Raw genomic sequence first — 23411 nt, 5'->3', positions numbered from 1 at the left:
TGAAAAGTTTCAGCTGGTTGCAATCTGCATCTAGGTAACACTATATCCCCCTAAATCTGACACACTGGACCTTTAAGTGTTTGGCATTCAAAATTTTCTGGCAGAGGACCCCCAAACCACCCCTCTTTCACGTGTGTGTCCCCCAGTGTTGAGAGGAAACCTACGCTGGATCTGGTTTCATAACACAGCATTGGTGGGATGCGCGTGTTTCGTGTTGTTTTGAGCAGCATGATAGGGCTCGCCTCATGGCACATATCCAACCTGTGCGTTTGATCTCACAGGGACGCGCAAAAACTCCAGTGTGATCGATGAGCAGTTGTCCGGAGGTTACAGGGTGGGCAGTGGAGATACAGAGGAAGGGAAGCATGTTTTTTCTACTGGCTGTTTGCATATGCAGTGCTCGGGAAAGTTAAAGGGGCCCGGTCTCATTGAAGGGCGCATGGTAGGAGGGCAGCTGGGAGTCTTCTGTCATCAGCACAGGCTTTTCTGCACTGAGGAGGAATTCGTGTGAAGGGGGAGGCGCCCGCGAGAGGCGAGCGGCATGACTGCTGGCCGCATTTAACAATTAACCTTGATGAACACAGATTGGTTTCACTTAACAGGCGCAGGTGCGTGGAGTTTGTGATACGGCGCAGCTGAGCGATTCCACGTTTGTGACTGTACGCTGACGCATTTTATGCCAAACAGAGAAACTACACTGAGAGAGGATATTGCAGCTGATGTGTTTTTTTCTTCACGGGACAGGATACACGTTGCAATGGGAGCCGGTCCGTTACCCGTCCTCTTGCAGAACCCGAACCCAGGAGCATAGCTGATTTGATTTGGAGACCTGTATCGGAATTTGACCGCCGTGTCATTGCCCAATTTGCCAGTCCCAGCAGCTGAACGGCATCTTCCTAACGGAGGGTGGAAAAAACTGTCCGCTTCACTACTCTCCATCTGCGCCCTGGACGGCTTGAAATGAGGACCACATCCCGGCTGTGTTCCGTGTGAAGAGGCAAGCGGGGCGGCAGTTTTCTTCGGTCTCTCAAGGACGCAAAAAAAGTGGCCGCCGGCCGAGCTGCGAAGCATGGAGCGGGACGACACCGACACCGCGAGCGCCTCCAAAAAGACAATAATTTCCAAGATATTTAAAGTTCGCAAGAGGAGGGAGATGCTTTTCGTGCAGGTGTGCTTCATCTGCAGTGTCCTCTTCGCGGCGTGGAGCATGTCGGTGCTGCTGACCAAGACAGGTGAGTGGGGGAGAGATGCTCCGGGGCACGGGGAGCTGAGGACGGAGCGGAACGGCTCGGAAATCTGCAGTGAAAACATGCACCTACACGCGCATCAGTTAATTGTAATGACAGAGCATCGATCACAGGAACAATTGAACACGCTTTAATGTCAAGGGCATGGGATCAAAGCATTATAATGTTTGCATTTCCAAATGGAGCAGGTCCAAAATGCGTATGCTCTGATTGTGCTTCTACCCATTTACATGAAGTGTGCAGTTTGTATTAAAATGCAGCAAATAACCCAGGATGTGCTCGGTGTTTTAAGCCCACCACACTCAGTAGAAAAAGTCGGCTGCACGTGTTAATTATCAGGCTACAGCATTTCTCTTTTATCCCAGTGTTGGATACATGCGTCTGTTTGTCCGTGTATGCCGCAGTGTGCGCGCCGTGGCAGCGGCACGTTTTTTAATTTGAGAGGCAGGCTCATGATCACGGCACACGCACACCTCATGCTCCACATGCACACGGCGATCAAGTAACCGATCCCAGAACAAGCACAATTTTGGTCCTGGTTTTGTTTGCGTTTTTGTTTGGCGCCAGGCGCGTCGTCGGTCACACTGCACTGGAGCTCAGGGATGGTGGTTAATGCTGGCATCATCGCGTCTGGCCCGGGGCTTCACACACCACCGCACACACTGGATNCACCACCGCGCACACTGGATCACCTCAACCACACTCATCACGCTTCCAGGTTCCGCATGGCCATCGAGGGATGCTGATATTTTTTTTTTTTTTTTTACGCAGAGGCCAGTGACGATCATTTAAAGAGGGCAGGATAAACACTGGGGTAAATGTTACAATATTCATAGCTTGATGTGCTCGAGGTGTGCGCGGTGCAAACGACTCAGATGGCTGATCATGCGTGATGCGTGTGAATCCCCCCGTGCAGGCACACACACACACATACACACACACACACACACACACACACCAAACAACATGCCCTCCAAATGCACACATGTCAAAACTCTTACCTCAGGCTCGTGCAAACACTGACACGCAGAGCATCCCACACAGCCTCACACACAGTTATGTAATCTAACGAGCAACCTTGACATTTTGCTGGTGAAGAATGATATCTGACACACACCACTGGGATCAGAAGTTAACTAGACAAAACAGCCCACAGGATAGTGCTGTTCATATCAAGGCAACAATAAACCTGTGCAGTGCCAACATGGAGCATTTTCAGTGCAGGGGAGGCTGCCTTTACATCAGGAATCATTGCATGTGGACATGAAAGAGAAGAGGGCTTGGTGTATTTTTTATTTTTTTTTCTCCCCTCAAAGTGCTTCTAACCCTAAGCCTTTGCCCCAGACCCTGTCGTGGGATCTCTCCATCTGCAACCACTTAGGCCCCGGGGCTGAAAGCAGCTGTAAATTCACCACAACTACTGCCTGACTGTAGATCTCTAACTGATGTATCGGGAGTTTTATTAATTACATTAAAAACAACAAGAGGCTTAAAAGATTATTCTGGAATGATATCATACAACGAGTGCAAATCTCTTATCTCCAAAGGCAGGCACTGGGAGCCAAAGTAAGCCCCCCGCTGTCACTAATGGCTTGCCTTTTTTCATTTAATCAAGTTAGCCTGACCCACACGGTGATCGTCATGTGGGGGTATTTGACAGAAGGCGTTCCTCGTGAGCCTGTCTGACCATCAGCAGCAGCACCAGTGGTGATGGTGGTGGGATGTCAAGGTGACATGCATGAGAAGTGTCTAATAGAGAACCAGAAATCCCCTCTGAACCCGCGAGACCCAAAGCTCACCATAATCAGATCTGTCTAATTGAATAGCTGTGGCCCTCTCATCTTTCATCCATCACAACAGGGACACGAATTTGTCACGTCACAGTAAAAACCTGCGCCTCGTGCTCGCCACCCATTTGATTGATAGTAGTGTGGGGGAGTGTTGATGTGCTGAGCAGTCCAGATGGATGGGATTTGATGTACTACTCCTGGGTTACATCTCCATAAAGAGGGGTGGGGCACGACATGCTGTCGTGCATGCTGATGGGGCTGCGTGTGTCTGTGACGGAGCTGCGCATGGGGGGACTAGAACAGGTGTTTTTTAAAAGCAGGGCCGGGCTCAGCTCTGACAGGTAGCTGCAGCAGGCTGACGCTGATGGTCAGAGGCTGGGGGTCAGGGGCAGTCAGGAAGGTGAATGCTAGTATGAGGAGAGCGTCTTCACCACACAGTGACTGATGGATGGTTGTCCTTGGTCCATCTCCCTGCTGAGCTGATTGGACAGAGCTGGAGGATGACATTACAGCTGTGCTATTGTTCCTTGCACACTCTTGTCTCCCTCTGCTACTCAGTATAGTCTGATAGAAGTGAATTCACAGCCTTTTTATCCAGTTTGAGCTCATTTCTTTATTTATTTAATTTAACTGAGCTGTCAGAATCCCAGGTTGGCCTCATTGCGTTCTTCTTGTGTTCAGTGTACCAAGCAGTGTAACAAACATAAGATGTGCTTGTCTATAAAATAACTTTAAAGGGACAGTTCACCCCCAAAACAAATATCCATATTTTTCCTTTTACCTGCCATGCTATTTAACAGTCTGGATTGTCTTCTCTCCAGTATAATGGAACTAAATGGCACTCTGCTTGTGGCGCTCAAAGCACCAAAAATACATTTGAAAAACTCAACAGCAATAGCTCTTTACAGAAGTCATGACCTAGATACTCAAAAAAATCCACAGACCTTGTTGTGAGAAGTTTCATATAGGGTCTCTTTTCTTTCTACCAAACTACACCCGCCAACCATAACACTGTGTAGAAGGAAGCTCTCATTTACCGAGCTACACTGAACTACAGCTACAGCTTAGCTGAAGAAGACGTCATTAATGTTGTATCTGCAATAAGCTAATGTCATTGGATTTATTGGTCTAGCTCTACTATATTCTATCTAATGTTTGACTGTTGAAAGCAGGAAAATGTTCCTAGATGTCCTCAAATTGTCAGTGTATTGTCTTAATTTCAGAATTCCTCAATTTGTCACCCTTTAAGTAGCAGAAGTCTCCTTTTGTTTTAACCATAACTTCTGCAAAATCATTGCCTGAAGGGGAACTAGCCTCCTGGGACTGAGTGATCATACGGGCACATTCACATGGTCAGTGAGACACTTACAAAAGCTCAAAAGATCATGTGAGTCCACTGCTACAAAGTCTTTAACAACCATTGTGCAACCTGCAGGGAAAAGCCAGACAGAGGTAATCTGAACAACTTGTACATGAATCAAACACAGACCATCTGTCTTCAGGGTTTTCCCCAGTGATGTGCTCATAATTGCGTATAGAGCAATACTGTTTAATCATCCTGCAGCAAGTTGCCGCTTTTGTCAATTCAACGTTGCACTTGTGTTGAGACATTGAGTTCAAACGCCAGTCGGCTCGTTGGTATGATTTTACATAATAGATTTGGGACAGCAGTTTTTTTATATCCTCATTACGGAGGCTTAAGAGCAGTTTAATGAAAAATGAAACTTGTACGCTCCTCCTCCCACTCTCCCACCCTAAAACATAATGGCACGGCAGCTGCATGTTGATGTGTTATTGCCGCCGCCAGATGAAAATGTCATATCTACAGAAACGAAAACTTTTAAGGGATTAAAGGAAAGCAACCTTGTTTGGATTAATGACCGTGATCATGATCATGGATGTTTTGGGTCATGAGACATACTCTGTGCTTGAGCGGCCATGTTAGTTTTGATTATTTTTTTTTATTTTTTTTTTACAATGTGCAAAATGGAGTTTCAAGGTTTCACTGTGGCAAAAGAAAAGGGCTTTTAGAACGGTTTCCAAAAGACCTTTAGCGTTAAGCTCCAACATGTGCTGCAAACTGGCATACTCAGTGACATGCTTATTTACTGTATGTTGAATGTATGATAAGCAGAGGTGTTTTGTTTTCTGGTGCAGGCCATGGCATGATCGTGGAGGGACATCCAGACCATGAACACTGGGGAAGACGGCTAATGGCTGCAGTACCAGACAACGAAACGGAGCCGAAGAACTGTTCAGAGCCAGGTATGCTGTGAGATTAAAGCTGCACTAGTTATCTTTTTTCAATGGATTGTTTGTAATGTGAAAGAAGGCGCTAATAAGGATGGACCAACAGAGAAATATCAATCGACTCTGCAGTTTTCCTCAGCTTCACAGACCATTTTATCCTCTTTGAGTTTGTTGTTTTGGTCTCCTCCTTGCAATGTTTTTTCCCAGCAAAAACCCCCTGAAAGACCACCATATACTACCTGCCAAGCACCAAACAGCAGACAAACAAAGTAAGGGCCTATCTGCTCAATGTGGTGGAGCATGTCGAAGCTGAAGAACCAGATAGTTCCCTCAGGAAACAAATAAAAAAGCCAAAAGAAGAGTGAATATTTGACTTACAATCATCAGGTGGATAAAAACATGACTGTTGCTCCATGTCAGTCGGATGTACAACTGTTTATGAACATGTTTGCCATAACAACATTATAAGGGTGTCAATAGGTGTGCCACAATACCAGAAATTGAGTTATCGATACCAATGCCAGGGAGGTACGATGAGTCTTGATACCCAGTTCGATACCACAGTAAAAAAGAAACATAACAATGAATCACATGTACTTAGAGATACAGTCCTTTTTATTATAAACATTTAAATTAAATTATAGATCTGCCGGTCTATATGGGTCCTTGAGATTTTGTGGGCGAGGAAACATTAATATATAGTCTTTAGTATATTAGCATGTGTATTTCTACTCTGTTGTTGTGCGTGTAAGATATGATGGTTGGTCTTTTGTGGTAGGTTATTTGTCCCGCCCCTACTCTAGTATGACTAGACGGCTGGATGGCATTGAAAAGTGCAGCTCTTAGCACAGAACAGATACTTAGTGTCTTGTCATGTTGCTAGTATTTGTAGCATAGTGTAAATATGCGGTGCTCCCATTGCAAAGAATTAACAAAATACACTGGCCTCAGGAAAATATGCTTTTCTTGACGGGTAGAAACGGAGCTGTTGCTGCACGTGTTGCCATTGTCCACTTCTTCCCTTGGCATTTAACGGCAGATCATAACACTTGCTGCTCTGTCGGGTCTAGAAGAACTACATGCCTGGTACCTTTGGTAGCTGCTGGAGAAAAATGTATCATGTTTTCAGAATTTTGGCATCGACTTTGTACCAAAGTATCGGTTGTTGTGACATCCCTAGGTGTCAGCTCTATCAACAGCTTGTTCCGTTGCCCCCAAGCAGGCAAAAAAATCAATTAATACTGTTTTGCGTGAGTAATTTTCCTCCAGTGATATAATGAAGTTCTCCTTATTGTGTCAAAATTTGAGACAAACAACACCAGAACAATTGAAGTCTTTATCAAGACACTTAGAGCTAGGAAATTCCCTTATGTGCAATCATAATTTATACTCTTGTATGATTTGATCCACAAATTAATGCACAGAGCATAACTAATTCAGTCAGAATATCATTGAATATGCAGAAAACTATGGATGAACTGAAGGGATGTGAAGGGAACACATTGTTCTAAGAAGAATGATACATCATTAAAAATGTAGGAAAACTCAAAGTGGCACTCAGTAGCTGTGGAGTTTTTAAGTTGACATGCTGCTTTAATTCACCTTGTCGGGCCTCTATTGTTCTGACTCAGTTTAGATCACTTGTGCTGCAATAAGCACTGAAAGGGCTATTAAAAGGGTCAGATATTGATTGTGTTACAGCGTCTTTGGTACTCTTAAAGGAAGCAGCATTCTCTATAATTAGTTATACTGGGCTCTATGCTGACGGTTCCTTTGACACTGCTGACATCTGCATCAGGCTACAAAATAAGAGATGTTTTTCATGATATTATTGATTGAAATGTACCGGAAGCATTGGCAAGAGATCTGTTTGTCTTAGTTTGTCAGTTCCATATCATTTGAATTGCCTCAGCCTTTAACAAACATGGTTCATCTGAGCTTCATGTGATCCTGCATGACTCAGAGTGGAAAACATGACATTAAAGCTGTTAGAGGTTAGAGGTTAAGCATCATTAAGCAATTTCATGCTGCAGATACAGTATGTTCTCCTTGTACTGTGATTAATTGACGATACAGGATGTAGGGGCTACCTGCTCGTACAACTCCTCTAAATCTAAGTTGAAGTGTAAATTTATAAAGGAGACCATGTCACAGCGTAAAAGGAAGGGTGCATAGCATGCTCATGGATGAGAGGCTCGTGCTCATGATAGCGCGAAATGTAAACACTAATAGTGTCCTCTTTAGCTGAGCTGTAACCATAAACTGTATGATATAATGGACATAGCCACCGTCATGTCATCCATTGGTTTGTAGACCATCATTTTAAAGCATTGAAGCTTTCTGACCATCGTCATCTTGCTGTTTTTGGAGCCAGAAGTGACCATATTTGGACGAGTGGGTGGAGATAACCCTAACGCTAGCTGCTTGCTTAGTTAGCATGGTGCATTTACAGCCATTATACCTGTGATAATGCTAATTTTTGCAAGACTGGCTTAAAACTATGTATTTATAATGTTACTTACCCAAAAAAACTGAACATCCCACTCTTTACAGGGTCTTGAACTACAACCAAAAGCTGAATGAGACATTTTTGGCAACCAAAACATTACAATTAGGCCTGACAACACACTGAAATAGCGACAGCTAAGGCCACACCTATACTCTGAATCTGGAGTTAAGTCATGGTTACGTTACCTAACTAAAGCCTAACTTTTTTTTTTTTTTTTGTTCCAGGCTATAAATGTGTTTATTTCTACTCTGAAGTTGGGCAGTTTTTGGCATGTCCATGTTGGCTTCATTTTTAAGCCCTGGAGGCTGCTGCTTGGCTCTAATGTTTGCTAGCTCAGTGGTGCTAGGTGAGCTAGCAGTGGATGTATGCTATGGGTATGGGTTCGGTGGAGGGAAAATAGTTCACTCATGACTTCCTACGTGAATTATCTTAAGTAACCTAGTCTTGATATCTGGAAAGAGACATTGCTGTTGAGTTTTTCAAGCGCATTTTTTGGGGGTGTTTAGCACCACAAGCCAAGTGCCATCGAGTTCCATTATATTCAAGAGAAGGCAGACATTTCTACAGTAGATATATCCAACACTCTGCAACTCACACCAAAACAATCTAGATATAATAGGTAACAAGAAAAATCTGTATTTTCGATTTTGAGGAGAACTGTCCCTGTAAACCATGAGAATAATTATTTTTTGCTAAATGAGATGCAACTCAATATTGGGGTTGTATGTTTGTTTAGCTCATAGAGGATGACACCAGGGGGCAGACAATTTAGGAAGTAATTTCAGAATTTACTGTGGGTTTCTTTCCTGCATCATCACATGTGACCCAGTAAGTACTAACTGGCTTTTACTTCATTACTGGTCACAGCAGGCAGACACCCCTCAGGGATTAGTGAATCATTGGTGCTATAACCTGCTTTTTTACATATAAACAAGCAAAACAAACATTTTCACACCACTGACTTTCAAAGTGTTCACACATAAATGGTCACAATACTGGAATAGTTCTGAGTCACAGTGGGGTCCCATTGAAATGAGCGCCAAATGACAAGATTATGTGCTAAATTTTCCTCCTAATCCTCCAGGATTACCTTTTTTTTCCCCCATTCAAATGTCTTCCGCACCGGAGGCACCAGACTGTACTTCACATTCCACGGATTTCTCCTCGGCTCCAGTCCTCCTTCCTCTGATCACACCACTGCTTTGCGTCGTCACTGTGAGCTGATCATATGACTTCTTTGTTCTTGGGCCTTGGTCTCGTGAATAATCCTGTCATAGATGCAGATCTGAGGCACCTCAGCTGACCGGCTGACCTTTTCAGTTGTGGGGAGTATAAGTGGCTGTGATTGTAGCTGTGCATGACTATGATGTAGATGCAATGTGTTTGTTGTTGATTTTGCCATATACTACACCGCAAAAACAGCACTTTAACAAGTAATTTGGACCTTTTTTTAGCTTAAAGGTCAAGTGTGTAGGATTTAAGGGGCTATATTGGCAGAAATGGAATATAAGAAGCGTGTTTTCTTTAGTGTATAATCGCCTAAAAATAATAACATTTGTGTTTTCTTTACCTAAGAATGAGCCATGTGTATCTACACAGGGAGTAGGTCCGCCATGTTGCACCACTGTGTTTCTACAATAGCCCAAAACAGAACCACTTGCATTTTCGTGTCAGCCACCAGAGCATTGAAATAACACGAATTTGTGATGTGAAACTGCTTTTTTAAGTGTTTTTAGTGATTTAAATCACCTGCGTCGTATGTTTTGGAGAGGAGGAAACCTTTGTGAGTAATTCTGCTCATGGTAAAAACCTCGGGAACAGTGAACACTGAAGGAATCCTAACTGTGTGAGTTCATGCTTGGCACTTGGAAGAAGTTTCAGCTGGTTGCAATCTGCAGTCCTCGCTGCTAGATGCCACTAAATCCTACACACTGTTCCCTGAAAATGGGGAAACAAAATCTGTCAGTGGAGTTTGAAATATTGACGGATCAGGGTCCGTTTTTTGAAACAGGATGAGTCAAATCACTGCAAATATATCAAGAAAATGGCACTTAGTCTCAAAACAAGTTGATCTGTTTTTGGTAAGATAAAATCACACAATAAGCTTTCTTCATGACATGATTCATGGACATAATTTCAGAGTCTTATTGTTATAAGTTTTGGCTGTTTTGACTGTGGGTCACGCCAGCTCTGCGTTCACCAACTGCACAATGTATATGTAAATAAGGCTGTCTGAGTCATGAGTCTTTAAATCTCTCCTAAAAAAATACTTCTTTGGAAAGTATATTCTGATTTTATTGGAGCTGTCTGTTTATTTTATCGCTATGTTATTGTCTTATCTTGGTGACAATTTTTTAGATTTTAGTTTGTTTCATTCCTTTTGTGTTTTAAAATGTTTAATTTTTTCGTAAAGCACTTTGTAACTGTGTTTTGAAAGGTGCTATAGTGCTATTATTATTGGAGATTTAAGAAACACGACTCCAGCAAATTGGAGAATAGCAGTACCAGTTTTCTAAAAAAAAAAAATCAGTGTTACATAAATCATTTGAAACGCTTGTCTCTGAGTCTGACCGAGAGTCTGACTGACTACAGTTAACTCATTCATGTTGCACTTGTCAGGGCGCATTATTGCTAATGAAACAAAATCCCATCAGGGACACAAAGAAAGTATGAATCAGAATGGATGTTCATGGTCTGTGAAAAATCTTTCTCGGATGACAAACTTGTTTACCATCGCCATTTCCCAAGAACTGAATGGACGTCTTGGTTCTCACAAGAAGCGCGGAAAATGTCAGTATCACGGACCCGTGTGTTTGTTCTGATTCCCTGTGCAGTTGTTTGTCCAGAGCTGATGATCCAGCAGTGGACCAGCGACGGCACTGGTGTGCACTCCTTCAGGGGAAAACACTAACGGTAGATGGACCCCAGCTGGAGTGGATGAGAATTATTATTGGAGGCTTTTGGTTTTATGCTGAGTGTGTGCAACATCTGAAGCTCAGTTTAATTAAACCGCAGTTTGTGGGCTGCCTAGATTACACTCAGCCAGCTCTGGTCTCTCTGCCTTTTCTTCATCATTACTTCAGTGATCAGCAAGGGAGCCCTTTTCTGGGTTCACGGGGTGCTAATGTTGTTTTGCTTGTCTTGAGACTTTTGCTGCCATTCATCATAAGTGCCTCCTTTTATTGGCCTTGCAGTAATAACTCCTGTTTAACACAAGGTGCTGTCCGAAGTGTTTTTGTGCCCATGCTTTAATCTACATAGGGCTAAATCACAGTGCAAGGGGCTGACACAACCCTTGGGTACTCTTATTTAACCGTCACATGCAGATCTGAGTCATACCACCCTTGGAGATGCATTCGCCCCGTAGCGGTCCCATGACAAATGGCACTTTGTTCTTCACCTAAATTTAACAAGTTGCTTAAACTGTCTGGAACAAAAGTTATGGCTGGTTTTATGTCTGAATTCAGATGTTTTGTGAGCTCTTCCAGGCTGTGTGAGCAGTATGATCAGAAATGTGTGTTTGCTGTTTGACTGGAGGTTTACTTGGGGACACAGAATATTAGATTATATTTCCCCCATGTGGGACCGACTGATGCCAACTGTGGAGCAAAGAAAATTGGAGAGGGGGCAGAGCACCGTGGCTAATGTTCTGTGGGAGGAATAATTTGCTTTTAATAAAGATGCTGCTAATACCATATATTGAAAACTCCCACTTGAGTGGCATAATTGGCCAGGTAGAAGTCGACATCGGCAGCACAAAAAGCAGAAGTGAACAACAAAGCAATGGTTTTAGAATGGCTCGGTTAGTACTATGAATTAATCCGGCGGGATTTGATTGTAGTGGTTTTAGATAGGACACTAATCTGCTCACGGGCAGAGGGTGCACATGTTGCATGTTAGGCTTGAAGGGTGGTGTCGGTGAAGAGGAACTGTGGCCCAAAAAGGAAGCATCGTCACCCTGTGATGACGCTGATTTAGTGTAAAGGTCTGTTGGTGAGAAGAGTGTGAGATCTGCTGTTGGCAAAAACAAAAGGCAGGATTTGAGGCAAACGAGGAGATGGAGTGTTCTGAGTGGGAAATTTGGCGGCAACACGAGGGGGGGAAATCAGCCAGCGGGTGGCAGCCAGTCCACGTTGGAATGCAGGTTTGTCAACTCCAGGGAAACACCAGAAGGAGGCTTTTTAAAAGGGAATTACACAAGCGGGGATTATGCTGCTGTGCATAATGGAAACTGACCTCGCTTTCCTTCTCGCTCGCATGCCAACAGTGGAACAATGCAGCGGAGAGGTGGAGCACAGGCACGAGCACCTGCACAGAGCACTTTCCGCGCTGAAACACCCCTGACCTCTTTATGTACTCGCTCATTCACATTCTGTTCTGCTTCAGATTAGCAGATTTATTACTCATACATTTTCAATCTGTTCTGCTTTTGGCCAGTACTTTTTTTTTTTATTATTAAAACAGAGGCTAGAAAGGACAGTTCAGCAGGTTTAAAGGAACAGTGTGTAAGATTAGGGGGATTTAGTGGCATCTAGTGGTGAGGACAGCAAGTTGCAACCAGCTAAAACATCTGTTAAATTCCTTCAGTGGTCATTGTTACGAAGGTTTTAATTGGGAGTCGAATTATCCAGAGGTCTCTTACTCCATAAATCAAACCGATCAGGTTAAGACACTGAATGAAACAGTCTCACGTAGCAAATCAGTATTTCTCAGACACTGTTTGGGTTGTCACAGTCAGGACGCTAGCCCAGCACTTGCTATTCTGTGCTCACCATTTTTCTGATCAAGACATTCAGAAGTCAGATCAGGGGTCTAATTTATAAACATTGCATACACACAAAACAAGGCCTGAATGAGGCGTACGCCACTTCCTACACAAGAGTTGTGATCTATAAAAACAGACATGATGGGAGAAACTTTTACCCATGCTTACGAACATGTTGGAGACGGGAAATTGGCGATGGAGTTGGTGAGATGGAAGCCTGATTGGAGAAATTGTTGAATGTTTTTATAGCACACGCCATTTTTGCCTTTTTCAGTAAGTACATTTTTAGTATGGATCCTACCCACTGTTTTATAAATGAGCCCCCACATCATTTAAAGCCATAAAGACATTGAATAAAGCAGTCACACGTTACAAATCGGTATTTCTGACACTGTTTGGCTCATCAAAGAGGCCGCTAGCCCAGCACCTTCTCGTGTGCTCACCTTCTTTCTCCGATAACTTAAGATCCAGACATTTTAGCGAAAGCCAAATTAACCGCAGAGGTCTCTTCTGTGTAAAACAAACAGACCAGGTCCTAGAGGCACTGCTGATTACTGTGGCCAATGCAAAAACATGAATGGCCCTATATGGAGCCAGTGTTTGGTTTGTCTGTTGTGGGCTTCTGTAGAAACATGGTGGTCTCCCCATCGACAAGGACCCACTCCCTATGTGTGCATAAATGGCTCATTCTAAAGCAACAAAAGCATGACAATTTTTATTTTCAGGTGGTTATACCCTAATTAAAGCATACTTATTATATTCTATTTTTCTATATCTGCCAATATATCCCACTAAATCCTACACACTGAACCTGTAAAGGTGTATAGTCACAACAGCGAGGTAGCTCTGCTCTCTCTTTGTCGTTGTTGATCCATACCTCGCCCTGAGGGAGATGTTTACCTATTTCTCCTGTCCACAGCTGAATGCATACGTCTCACAGCGGTGTCCCCTTTAGGTTGTTGAACCAGGAGTCCTCTGGTCCACCAGCTGGGCCTCTTTCAACAGCCTGACTGCTCACTGTCATACACATAAAGGCTGAGGGGAATTCATGCTAAAAGTAGAAGTGTAATAGGTATGCGAGTGTGCTCATGCAGGTGTAATCGCATGTGTTTAAGTGCTCACATGTGAGAGCAGTTGTACATGTGATGTTTGAGCATGTGAAAGTATTGACCTAACAAGAGGATAATCATGTGTGTTTGGGGGTCTGCGCTTTACAGAAGTTATCGTTTGTGTGTGACACATGGGCTTTCCAGTAAGGCCACTCGTGATGTTGTCATGTTTACAAGAATGGCTGATGTCAGTGGCAGTCGAGTCATGCTGCTGCTCACTGATGTCTGCTGGAGTGTGCTAATTATCTAATGAAGTAATAATGACCCAGAGGAATCATGCTCCTTATGAAGAGTCTCTTGACTACTGTACCCGAGTGTCAACTGTATTCTGTTAATGACCTGGCTGGTCTGTGGGTCGGTGACAGAAGGTGGCACCAGGCACTCTGCCAGAACATCCTGCTCTCATCATATGATTGTTATTCAGCTGTTTGATATGTAATGGCACTTTATTTTTTCTTTCTATCGGAATGATCTATTCTTAAGATGTAACAGATACAGGATGGTAAAAACATTCTTTGTGGCTCCATCTCAGTCTCTTTTACGACCAGACCACCACAGTAGGAGTGATGGGTGGAGACTGACCTGCTCCGTCCTCTCTGTCCTCCTATCTGTGGGACAACAGACGGCACGACGATACTGAGCTCCATTATGTAACAGCACCAGAATATCTGGAATATTACCAGATTATGGAAAAATAATTGCACAAATGTAAAGAATGGCTGGTATGCTCTGGCTGTAATACGTCAATAAATTAAGGTTATCCGATGAGATTTTTTTTGTATATTAAGAGAGACTTAAAAGTGGCCTGTGCAGAGACAATATATGTAAGACTTGACATTTTTTAATTTATTCAGTGCCTTAAATAACTGAACTTAGAATTAATTTGAATTCATTTATTGTGCAGCAGTGCCAAAACAAATCAAAAGAAGTATACGCTTGTTTATAGTGCCTGGAATAAAGGCAGGAATCTGATGAAATTGGGTCTTAGGGATTGTGCCAAAATTATTGGGGTGGGGAGAGAGGCTGAAAAAAGGAAGGCTGTCCCTGGAGTTATCTTCTTTCAACCCTCCTATTGAAATAGAAAACATAACTACTACACCTTTCCCAAATATCTGAAATATAGTAAAACATGTTTTGGATTGGTTCAACTTGCAACACATTATCAATAATAACTAAAAGAAGCAAAGCGCAAACAATAAACTGCAATGTTTTGATGATATCATTTTCACATAGCTGCTAATCGTACATTACAACTTACAGCACAGGCAAATGAGTGATGTCGACATCCACAGGTAACAGGTGTAACAGGTAATGATTATTGATTTGTCTGACATGTGGTTTATGGGCAATCACTCATCGGGTCCGTCAAGTTTGGAGGATTAGATGGGAGAGAATAACATGCATCGCGGCCCTACGACGCTTCCTCCTCATACATGGCTGTATTCACTGCGCCCCGTGCATCTGGGCAGTTTATATAGAGAGCACAATAAACAGGAGTGTGCCGTGAGACAGTTGTGGTCAGAGGAGACAAAGGGAATTCTTTACGGTCACTTTATTTTAAAGGTTCAGTGTGTAGGATTTAGGGGGGGATATTTTGGCAAAAATAATATCACTTGAAAATAAGATTTTTTGTGTTTTCCTTCCCTCAAAATGAGCTGTGGGTCCTCGTCTACATACTCCACCATGTTGACATGTTTAACTTTCCTCCCTTTTGCGAAAAAATGCTGTCCTGTACATAGGCATACATTTATTTTTTTAGTCTTGCAAGAGAAGACTGAAATAGAATTTACATCTTGGGTGAGAAAACATGGAAATTACCTCCCCTGGTTTCCCCAAAAAGTCAGACCCCTCTTATGTAACAAATAATTTTCATACTGTCCCTTACTGCCCACAATTTAGGCAGCGATGGTGGCACTGCATCTCATAAAATCCTCCCAACACTTCTTGTGAGAACTCTGTGCGGACTTGTAATTACGTCTGGGGTTGATAAGATGAGGAGGAGGGGGCTGGGGAGACAGATGAACAAATGTGTTGCCAGTAATTTCTTGTATAAGCGCCACAGTCAGGTGTCCAAACAGAGAATCCAGGGTGTATTTATAGATTTTTAGCTCAGCTTCTAAAGAGGACTTTTTTTTTTGGTTTGTTTTTTTTTTGCTTCCTGCCTGCCGTGCCGGTACAGACATCCCTCGTTCACGCTCTCGCTCCCTCGTTGCCTCCAAAGAAGACAGCAGTCCCACACAAACACAAGAACAGCAGCACAGATGCACAGATTCAGTTGGTTTTTTAAGATTTGTTCAATTTCAAAACCATGTTCAACAGAACAGATTTTATTCCAGGAGCAGCTTGTTTGGCACAATCTTAAACAATATATGTGAAGATTTTGCTGTAAATTACTCTGGAGAAAGATAGTTCATTCTCATTCCCAGGTTGTCAAATCCTAATGACCTTGGGTTGGTAGTCAGACTTAGCCACCAATCCAAAGCATTAGTATTTGATGACAATAAACTATCTCCAGAAAACATACTGCGCCTTTATTAACAAATTAGCATGTGGTTCAAGATGCCAAATATTTGTATATTTCTACAAGCCTGTATCTTAGAACCATATTTCAGGAGAACTTTTGACTTTTTTTAATATAAAAAGTGATGTACTCTTAAGTGTCAAATTGCGGGCATATCCAAAGTCAAAAGCAAAGTCTGACCAAGAAACAAAAACTGAAACGCGAGCAAACTCTTTTTAGAGCTGAAACAATAGATTGATTGATTCGTTGACCGAGAGCAAATGAAGCCGGTACAATTTTTTTTTTTTTTTTTTTTTTTGGTAACACAAACGGCAAACACTCCCTAGTTCCAGCTTCTCACATGTAAAGTTTGGCTGCTTTTTCGTCTTTTATGGCAGTAAATTAAATATTGTTTGGTTTTGGACAGCGTTAACCTCTGGGGCTAAAAAATGAAGCCAACACGGAAGTGCCAAAAACTGCAGTTCCTCTAATTGCCACTTGGGTCTGGCTCCAAAAGCGAGTCAATCCCTACAGACCCCCATGTTAAAATGCCCAACTTTACAGCAGATATGTTCGCAGTCTGGTACAAAAACTGTTGTGGTCTTTATAATTATTTTTCACTTCATGACAATTGTACAGGGGTTACATTTTTATACAACTCACCCATTTATATTTTATTAAGGCTTGAAGTTACGCATAATTCAGGGCGTGACTGCTTTGAGTGACAGGCTGTCCGCAGATAGTTTTCTTTGCTTCTCTGTTAGATCCACCACTCGTTCCTCCACAGCGCCATCCTCTCACCCAAATATGGTCACTTCTGGCTCCAAAAAACCAAGATGGCGACGGCTGAAATGCCAGACTCGGGGCTTCAAAACGGGAGTCAACAAACCAATGAGTGACATCCTGATAGCTACGTCTATTTTTACAGTGTATGGCTTTTGACTGTTGGTTCAGGCAAAACAAGCAATATAAGGATGGCACTTTGTGCTTTAGGGAATTATAAAAGGCAGTTTACTGTATTTTTGCATATTCTTTGGTCATTTTTGCTTGATGAATTACTGTAACAGATTTGAAACATCAGGTGCGTTATTTCTGTAAAAAATGACGCCTTATTCAACAAAGCTACATATTATTTATGTTTCTACTAATGGACCACATTTGAGATGCATCACTGAAGCAATCTGTGTTGTCCTGCTCTTGTGGGTACGTCCTGTCCTGTCCTTGCGTGGGAAATCGGCTGTAGAAGCATGTTCGCGTCCGGTTTGACCTCTGCAGCGGGGAGACACAGACGAACCCTGTAGACGCTGTCTGGTTAAATGTTTACAGTCACTGGGAGGTGACCCCCGCCTGCCTGTCATCTCTCTGCCATCCCTGTGCTGGCGCCCTTTAAACACCTTTTGTGGTCACCTATTTTTTATTAGCTCTCAGCCAGACTTGATTGTGTATAGAGGCAAGGGGCTCAACATGTAACCAAAGAACATGGATGGCAATGGCATTTAATTATTGATTAACGGCGGACCTGCAGGTTTGGTGGCCGAACGTGGAAGCAGGAGGTGAAAAGGCCCGGACAGCAGGAAATTAAAACCTGATACTTTCCCCCATGGTTTGTTTTTTTTCAGAACGGGCAACCTTCAGCGGCTAGAATAATATATGGTTGTGGGGCTGTTTGTCCATGAGGTATCAGTAGGAGTTTAGCCTACTGTATTGGCCTCAGTTTGTTTTCAGCCACCTCTGACGGTACAGCTGACAAATCCTGTAATTGATTGCCCCTTTGCTTGAGGCCGTCAGCTTTCCGACACGTTTCATTCAGCACATAAACCTGTCAGAGATGAAATGAGCTAAAGCTGCCTGCCACAGTCGGTGTTGCTATGTAAGATCTCAATGTCATCCCGGTGTTTTTCAGTTTGTCATTATATTTTAAGGTCATTCACACATTACTCACACATCCTTTTTATTATCATGTTGTCCTCTGATCAGTTGCATTTATTGTGTCACGGAGGCAGTCTTAGTGCCGCAGCGAGACACCAAAACTCCTGCGAATCAAGGCCGGATTAATTTGCGTCCCACAGCAACAGAGCAGAGAGCCACAACACAAAGAAACTACAATGCTATTTCTAGCAAAGCCAACGTGTTAGATGACATATGCAGAAAATGTACCACATTTCCATATATGTGATGTAATTGAGTGAAATCCAGGAGCTTGCAGTTGATTAAGTGGGCTTGGACCTACATACTGTGGAGTGTTTGATTTGCCTGTGCAGTGTTCCAAGCGCTGCGCTGATTCAGTCATGTGTGCACACCGTCGAGTATCCTAAAAAACAGGCGATGGTGAGGCTGGGACAGATGCAGTGAGAAGTCTCAGGGGAGCACTGTTCCGCTTCACGAGTCCATATGTGACAGGGGCCCAAATCTTGCAGTTGTAAACAGCATTGTTGTGCTGGCTCACACTACAGCAGTTTGTTCTCACATCACTTGTGTATGCGTATTTTTCAAACAGTACTATGCAGAAGTAGAAACACAACAAAGCAGTCCCATGTATTTGGCAATGTGTGTGCTTTTTAGTCATGTTGGTGGCATGGCTCGAGGAATGGTAAGGTTGGTCCCCACTTTGATCCACACCAAAATATATCAACAAGTCTTGCATGGATTGCCTTGACATTCAGATGTTCTTGGTGCCCAGAGGTTGAATCATACGGGCTTTGATGTTTGATATTTGTGGTATCGAGTGAGTGAATATTGAAGTACACAGTTTTAATGACCTTCTGCTTCAGGATTGCACTACTAACATAAACCCCAGCCAATAAGTAGCATATACGCAATGAATTAAAATGATGACATGCAGTGATGTTGGTAGGTTTTCAATGTAGTAAGCCCCTTGGACCCACAGGTGGTCATTTGAATGGGTCCCCAACAAAAGGTGTTTTCTGTCAAACTGTAGTGTTTAACTTGTGTTTGAGGTTTTATGGTTATAATTGTGGTTATATTCATGTTTAAAATGTATTTGAAAGGTAAATAAAATCCCAAATCTGACAACTTTATTTACAAAACCACAGACTGTATCTCTATATACAGTCTTATGTACAAAACATTACACAAATGTCACATCTTTAGTTGAGTTTAGTGTAAAGCACCATGGTCACTGACATGAGTGAATATAGCATCTGCTGTCACGACAGATGTTGCAAACTAAGATAGTAGGAATGTCTGGAGTAGTATCTACTTCTTTTTGAATTTGAGTGTATTTTATGAACCTTTTAAAAAACAATGTTATTGTCTTCCGGTGGTCCTTGTGGACCTCTGTGACGCCCTTCTGTCTTTACCACAAAGTAGGGATGCTCCAAGCTTGAGAGAGCCGGGGGTGAGATCAGGTGGGCGTGTGGACAGATGTCAGATGTGTGCAGAGCACCAGAACAAAAACACCGACACATCACTGACAGTACGATGATAACATTCAAAACACATGTCCCTCTCAGTGGTTTCTATGACAGAAGAGTCACCCGGCGGGGCGTCAGTGGCTTAGTGGTAGAGCAGGCGTCTCATGTACAAGGCTGTTGCCGCAGCGGCCCGGGTTCGACTCCAGCCTGTGGCCTTTTGCTGCATGTCACTCCCTCTCTCTCTGTCTCTCTCTCTCTCTCTCCCTTCATGCTCATGTGTCCTATCGATTAAAGGCTTAAAAATGCCCCAAAAAACTTCTAAAAAAAAGAAGAAAAAAAAAGAAGAAGAGTCACCCGGTGCCACTGTTTCAACACGACATGCATGGCACATGTAAATATAGCCTACTATTAATTGCAGTTCAAGCCATTTTCTGCAATACCTACATTGCGCATGTTATTGTGTTAAAGGTAAATTTTCAATTTCAATTTAATTTTATTTATAAAGCCCAATATCACAAATCACAGTTTGCCTCACAGGGCTTTACAGCATACGACATCCCTCTGTCCTTAGGACCCTCACCTAAATTTTCAATATGCAGCCCTCAGTGAAATGTCTCTATAGCTAATAATTGCCAATTAATTTGGTGAAATGGTGCAGCACCTGTTCAAAACATGCCTGTTTGACATACACTTAGCGATGGTATTTATTTTCTAAATAGGTGTATCAGTTGCTTGCCTTTACATTTGACATAACCACTGTTGTTAAAAAGTCGAGCATGGATTTAATTAGCGGAGGTATTTTTGCAGGTGGTAACATAGTTAGTGTTATAAGCTTAAACTAAACTTAAAACTAAACTGACACAATTTAAGTTGCAATGGCAACGAGTGGTGCTGTTCCTGTATGCTATCTGCTTGTGCCGTTGACTTCAGGGAAGTAAAGAGAAGTTTTATTGTAACAGTATATCTGTCATCCAGCAGCAAAAGCAAACTCAGTCTACAGAGCCCTGAAGCCTCGCCCCTGCTGCTGCACAGAGCGCTGTTGGCTTGTTCATTAAAAATGTATTATATTTAGCATGTCGCAAGTCCAAATTCAACACTGCATGTCCTTGGGTCCCAAGTAGACGGAATGGAGTGTTCTTGAGATCGGCGATGAACGCGCAGACAGACAGACAGATTCCTTGCTAGATCGGCTTCAGTCCTGTTCCCCTCAGGATGAATTGTTAACTTTGGTTTTCCCTGACTTTTAATCAAGCACCATTGTCAGAAAATACTTTGATTCATGACCAAACTAATGACTCTTAGCTTCAGCCGTACTTAGCGTTTGTTGCTAATAGGCAAGTGTTAGCATGCTAACACACTTAACTTTGATGGTGAACACTGTACTTGCTAAAATTTATCACTGTTAGCATCTTGTAGCATTGTCATTGTGTAAAAAAGCAGCATCTAGGCAACACTAGCTGACAAGGTTTGGCGCAGAGCCCTCATCAGGCATCAGGGTATGTTAAAAACAAACAAATAAAAAACGTATATACTCTACAAGAAAAGCTGAATTTTAATCAGTTATCCAATGAGAACTAGACATAGATGGCCTGCCTCCAAAGGATGCTGCACCTTGACCACTGTGACTCCCTAACCCTGTGTGTAACCCTTACAAAGTCTTCATTCATTGTGCATGACTGTAGACTCTCAGATATGTTTGTTTTTCTCCAGTTGGATAATTTATTCTGCCTGCAGTAAGGATAACCATATCTCAGAGATAGCTGTGGCTTGTGTTAGTAATACGCTAGTGATGCTGCAGGCCTCTTACAAGGAGAGACAAGATGTGAGCCTGCCGCTCGGGCCCAAAAGGAACAGGTCGGACAGAGGCCGCTCACCACAGATGCCGGGTCCCGTTAGGGAGATGGCCAGCTTCTGTCTCTAGCCAGGTGCACTGTGGAGCGGTCTTGCTCCCAGAGATGTGAGCCGTATGGTGGTACCATGATCACACTGTGTTCCAGCTGGAGCTCTGGATGATGGATGATGAGTCCTCAGCATGGGAGGTGTTTCTGCCTGCTTGCTTTAATTCTGTATGACTTCAGGCTCTTAATATAGCTCAAGCTTTTACGTCAGTATTTGAGGAGGAGATGTGATGTTTGACTTTTTATTTATTTATTTTCTGCATGAATAGGTATGAAGTCATCGGTTGCCGAGTGGTGTGACATACCGCAGGCTGAAGATGATTTTAAAATGTTGAGAGCGATTTCGGTCCTTTGAAAATTCAGAGCCCTTGATGTCGTCTGAGTTTCCAGCTTTTTTTGGATAATGATCACAGGCTGCTGTTTAATTTGCATTTGACCCTCTCTGGCTGCGGCGCCCTGTTTTTAGGTACACAAGACATTTTTTTGCCGTATTAGATAATCCAGTGGGAAGAGATGGAACAAGAAGAGAAGGAATGACACTCCCATAGGTACCACGACCAATCCGATTCAGCGTAAGCCTGCTGAACCAACAGGGCACCCCAGGCAGGTCGGCTCCTCTGAGACCGACACCCATCGCGAAATCCCTCGGCGCTCTCAGGGTGGGTCGGGGACATGTAGCTCGCTGTCATGCTGCTGATGTGTGTTGACGGTGACATTTCCTCTCTCCTCAGCAATACACGAGTTCCCCGATGACCTTTTCACCTCCAGTGAACGTAAGAGCGGGGCCGTTCTGCTCCACATCGCGGCGGTAAGAGGACTTTTTTTTTTTTTTCTTTTCAAAGCTGCTGCACCTGCATCACCCATCACATCAGTCCCCAGTCGACACTCCCAGTAGAGCTCAGCTGTTTGCAGGTGGATGTTGAAGCCTAACTGCTTGTTTTTATCTTTTAAAGCCTGGACAGGAAGGTTCGGGTTATGGGAGCTGTTTTTGCTCAGCCAGATTGTAAAGATGCCCCAGAGGAGCTTTTTAATGCTCAAGTGATTATATACTCATCATATTAAAATTATCCGCCACTCATTTTGGTGCTAGAAGGACATTATATAGATGTAAACTCACACTCAGATGTGAGGAAGATATAAAGAATAAAAATAAATAAATGGGTGAAACAGTCCAGTAGGAGGGGAGACAGGGGTCAGCTGGCACAGAGCTATTTTCTCGTCCTTTTAAAGGTCACAGAAACAAAAATGTAATATAAAAAGTTTGCTTGCTTCACCTGGACTCATCTACTATGTTAAAACATCTGAATGTCACTAACTTTTTTGGTGAGGGTGACATTTCAGTTTTATAGTGTGGAAAGTAAAAAAGGTGCTCTGTGGACTAAAAGTATAATAAACTGTTAGCTAGAGATATTGGAAAGGTGTTCCTTACGGTCACTAGACAGAGGAATCAACTACATTTTGCAATAAGATTTGAAAATCTGTTATAAGTTATGGCTTGTGTCCACCTAATCTCTCAAGACAGATTCTGCATTTACATTGTAAAATCTGTCGGCAGCCCTGTGTGAAAGACGACTAGAGAGGGGGGGAGGGCGGGGCCTTGAGTTTGAACGATGCTGCGCTTTAGCCAATCACAATGGAGGGGGCATGGCCGAGACGTGCAGGTGTCCCCAGGAAATGTGTACCTACAGAAACCGCAAGCTCCGCGTTCATAGCGACCGCTCCACCCAAAACGCCGTCTCATCAACGTGAAAAAAAAACATTTTTTTCCAGCGAATTTCTTAGTAACAACATGATTGAGCTAACTGGAGTAGTTTCATATCGTATCCGACAACGGGAGGCTTTTAACAGATGACGTCCTGATGTTAGCTTTGCTAACTGTCCCTGTCAGCTGCAGCCACTGATTCTTTCTAGACATCGTGATTTCCCATAACTGAATAAATACCACGCATAGCAACACAAAACTGCTTTG

General features: G+C 43.0%; 1 protein-coding gene across 3 annotated transcripts in view; it reads left to right on the top strand.

The window, feature by feature from the left end:
- Window positions 1–344: 344 nt before the first annotated feature.
- Window positions 345–23411, top strand: part of slc24a4b (solute carrier family 24 member 4b) — a 48451-nt gene continuing 25384 nt past the window's right edge. For 2 of the 3 annotated variants that reach the window (XM_050058922.1, XM_050058920.1), the window contains exons 1-3: window positions 346–1232; window positions 5195–5302; window positions 22174–22250. In XM_050058922.1, the coding sequence (XP_049914879.1) occupies window positions 1070–1232; window positions 5195–5302; window positions 22174–22250 (348 nt within the window). In that variant the 5' untranslated portion in view covers window positions 346–1069. Of the gene's footprint in view, window positions 1233–5194; window positions 5303–22173; window positions 22251–23411 lie in introns of all 3 variants that reach the window. The other variant, XM_050058919.1, reaches the window with a different exon arrangement.

This window comes from Epinephelus moara, chromosome 12 (assembly GCF_006386435.1).
Source record: "Epinephelus moara isolate mb chromosome 12, YSFRI_EMoa_1.0, whole genome shotgun sequence".
NCBI classification, from domain to species: domain Eukaryota; kingdom Metazoa; phylum Chordata; class Actinopteri; order Perciformes; family Serranidae; genus Epinephelus; species Epinephelus moara.
Note: the sequence above shows the minus strand (reverse complement) of the source record. Positions and strands in the feature narration are given on the sequence as shown.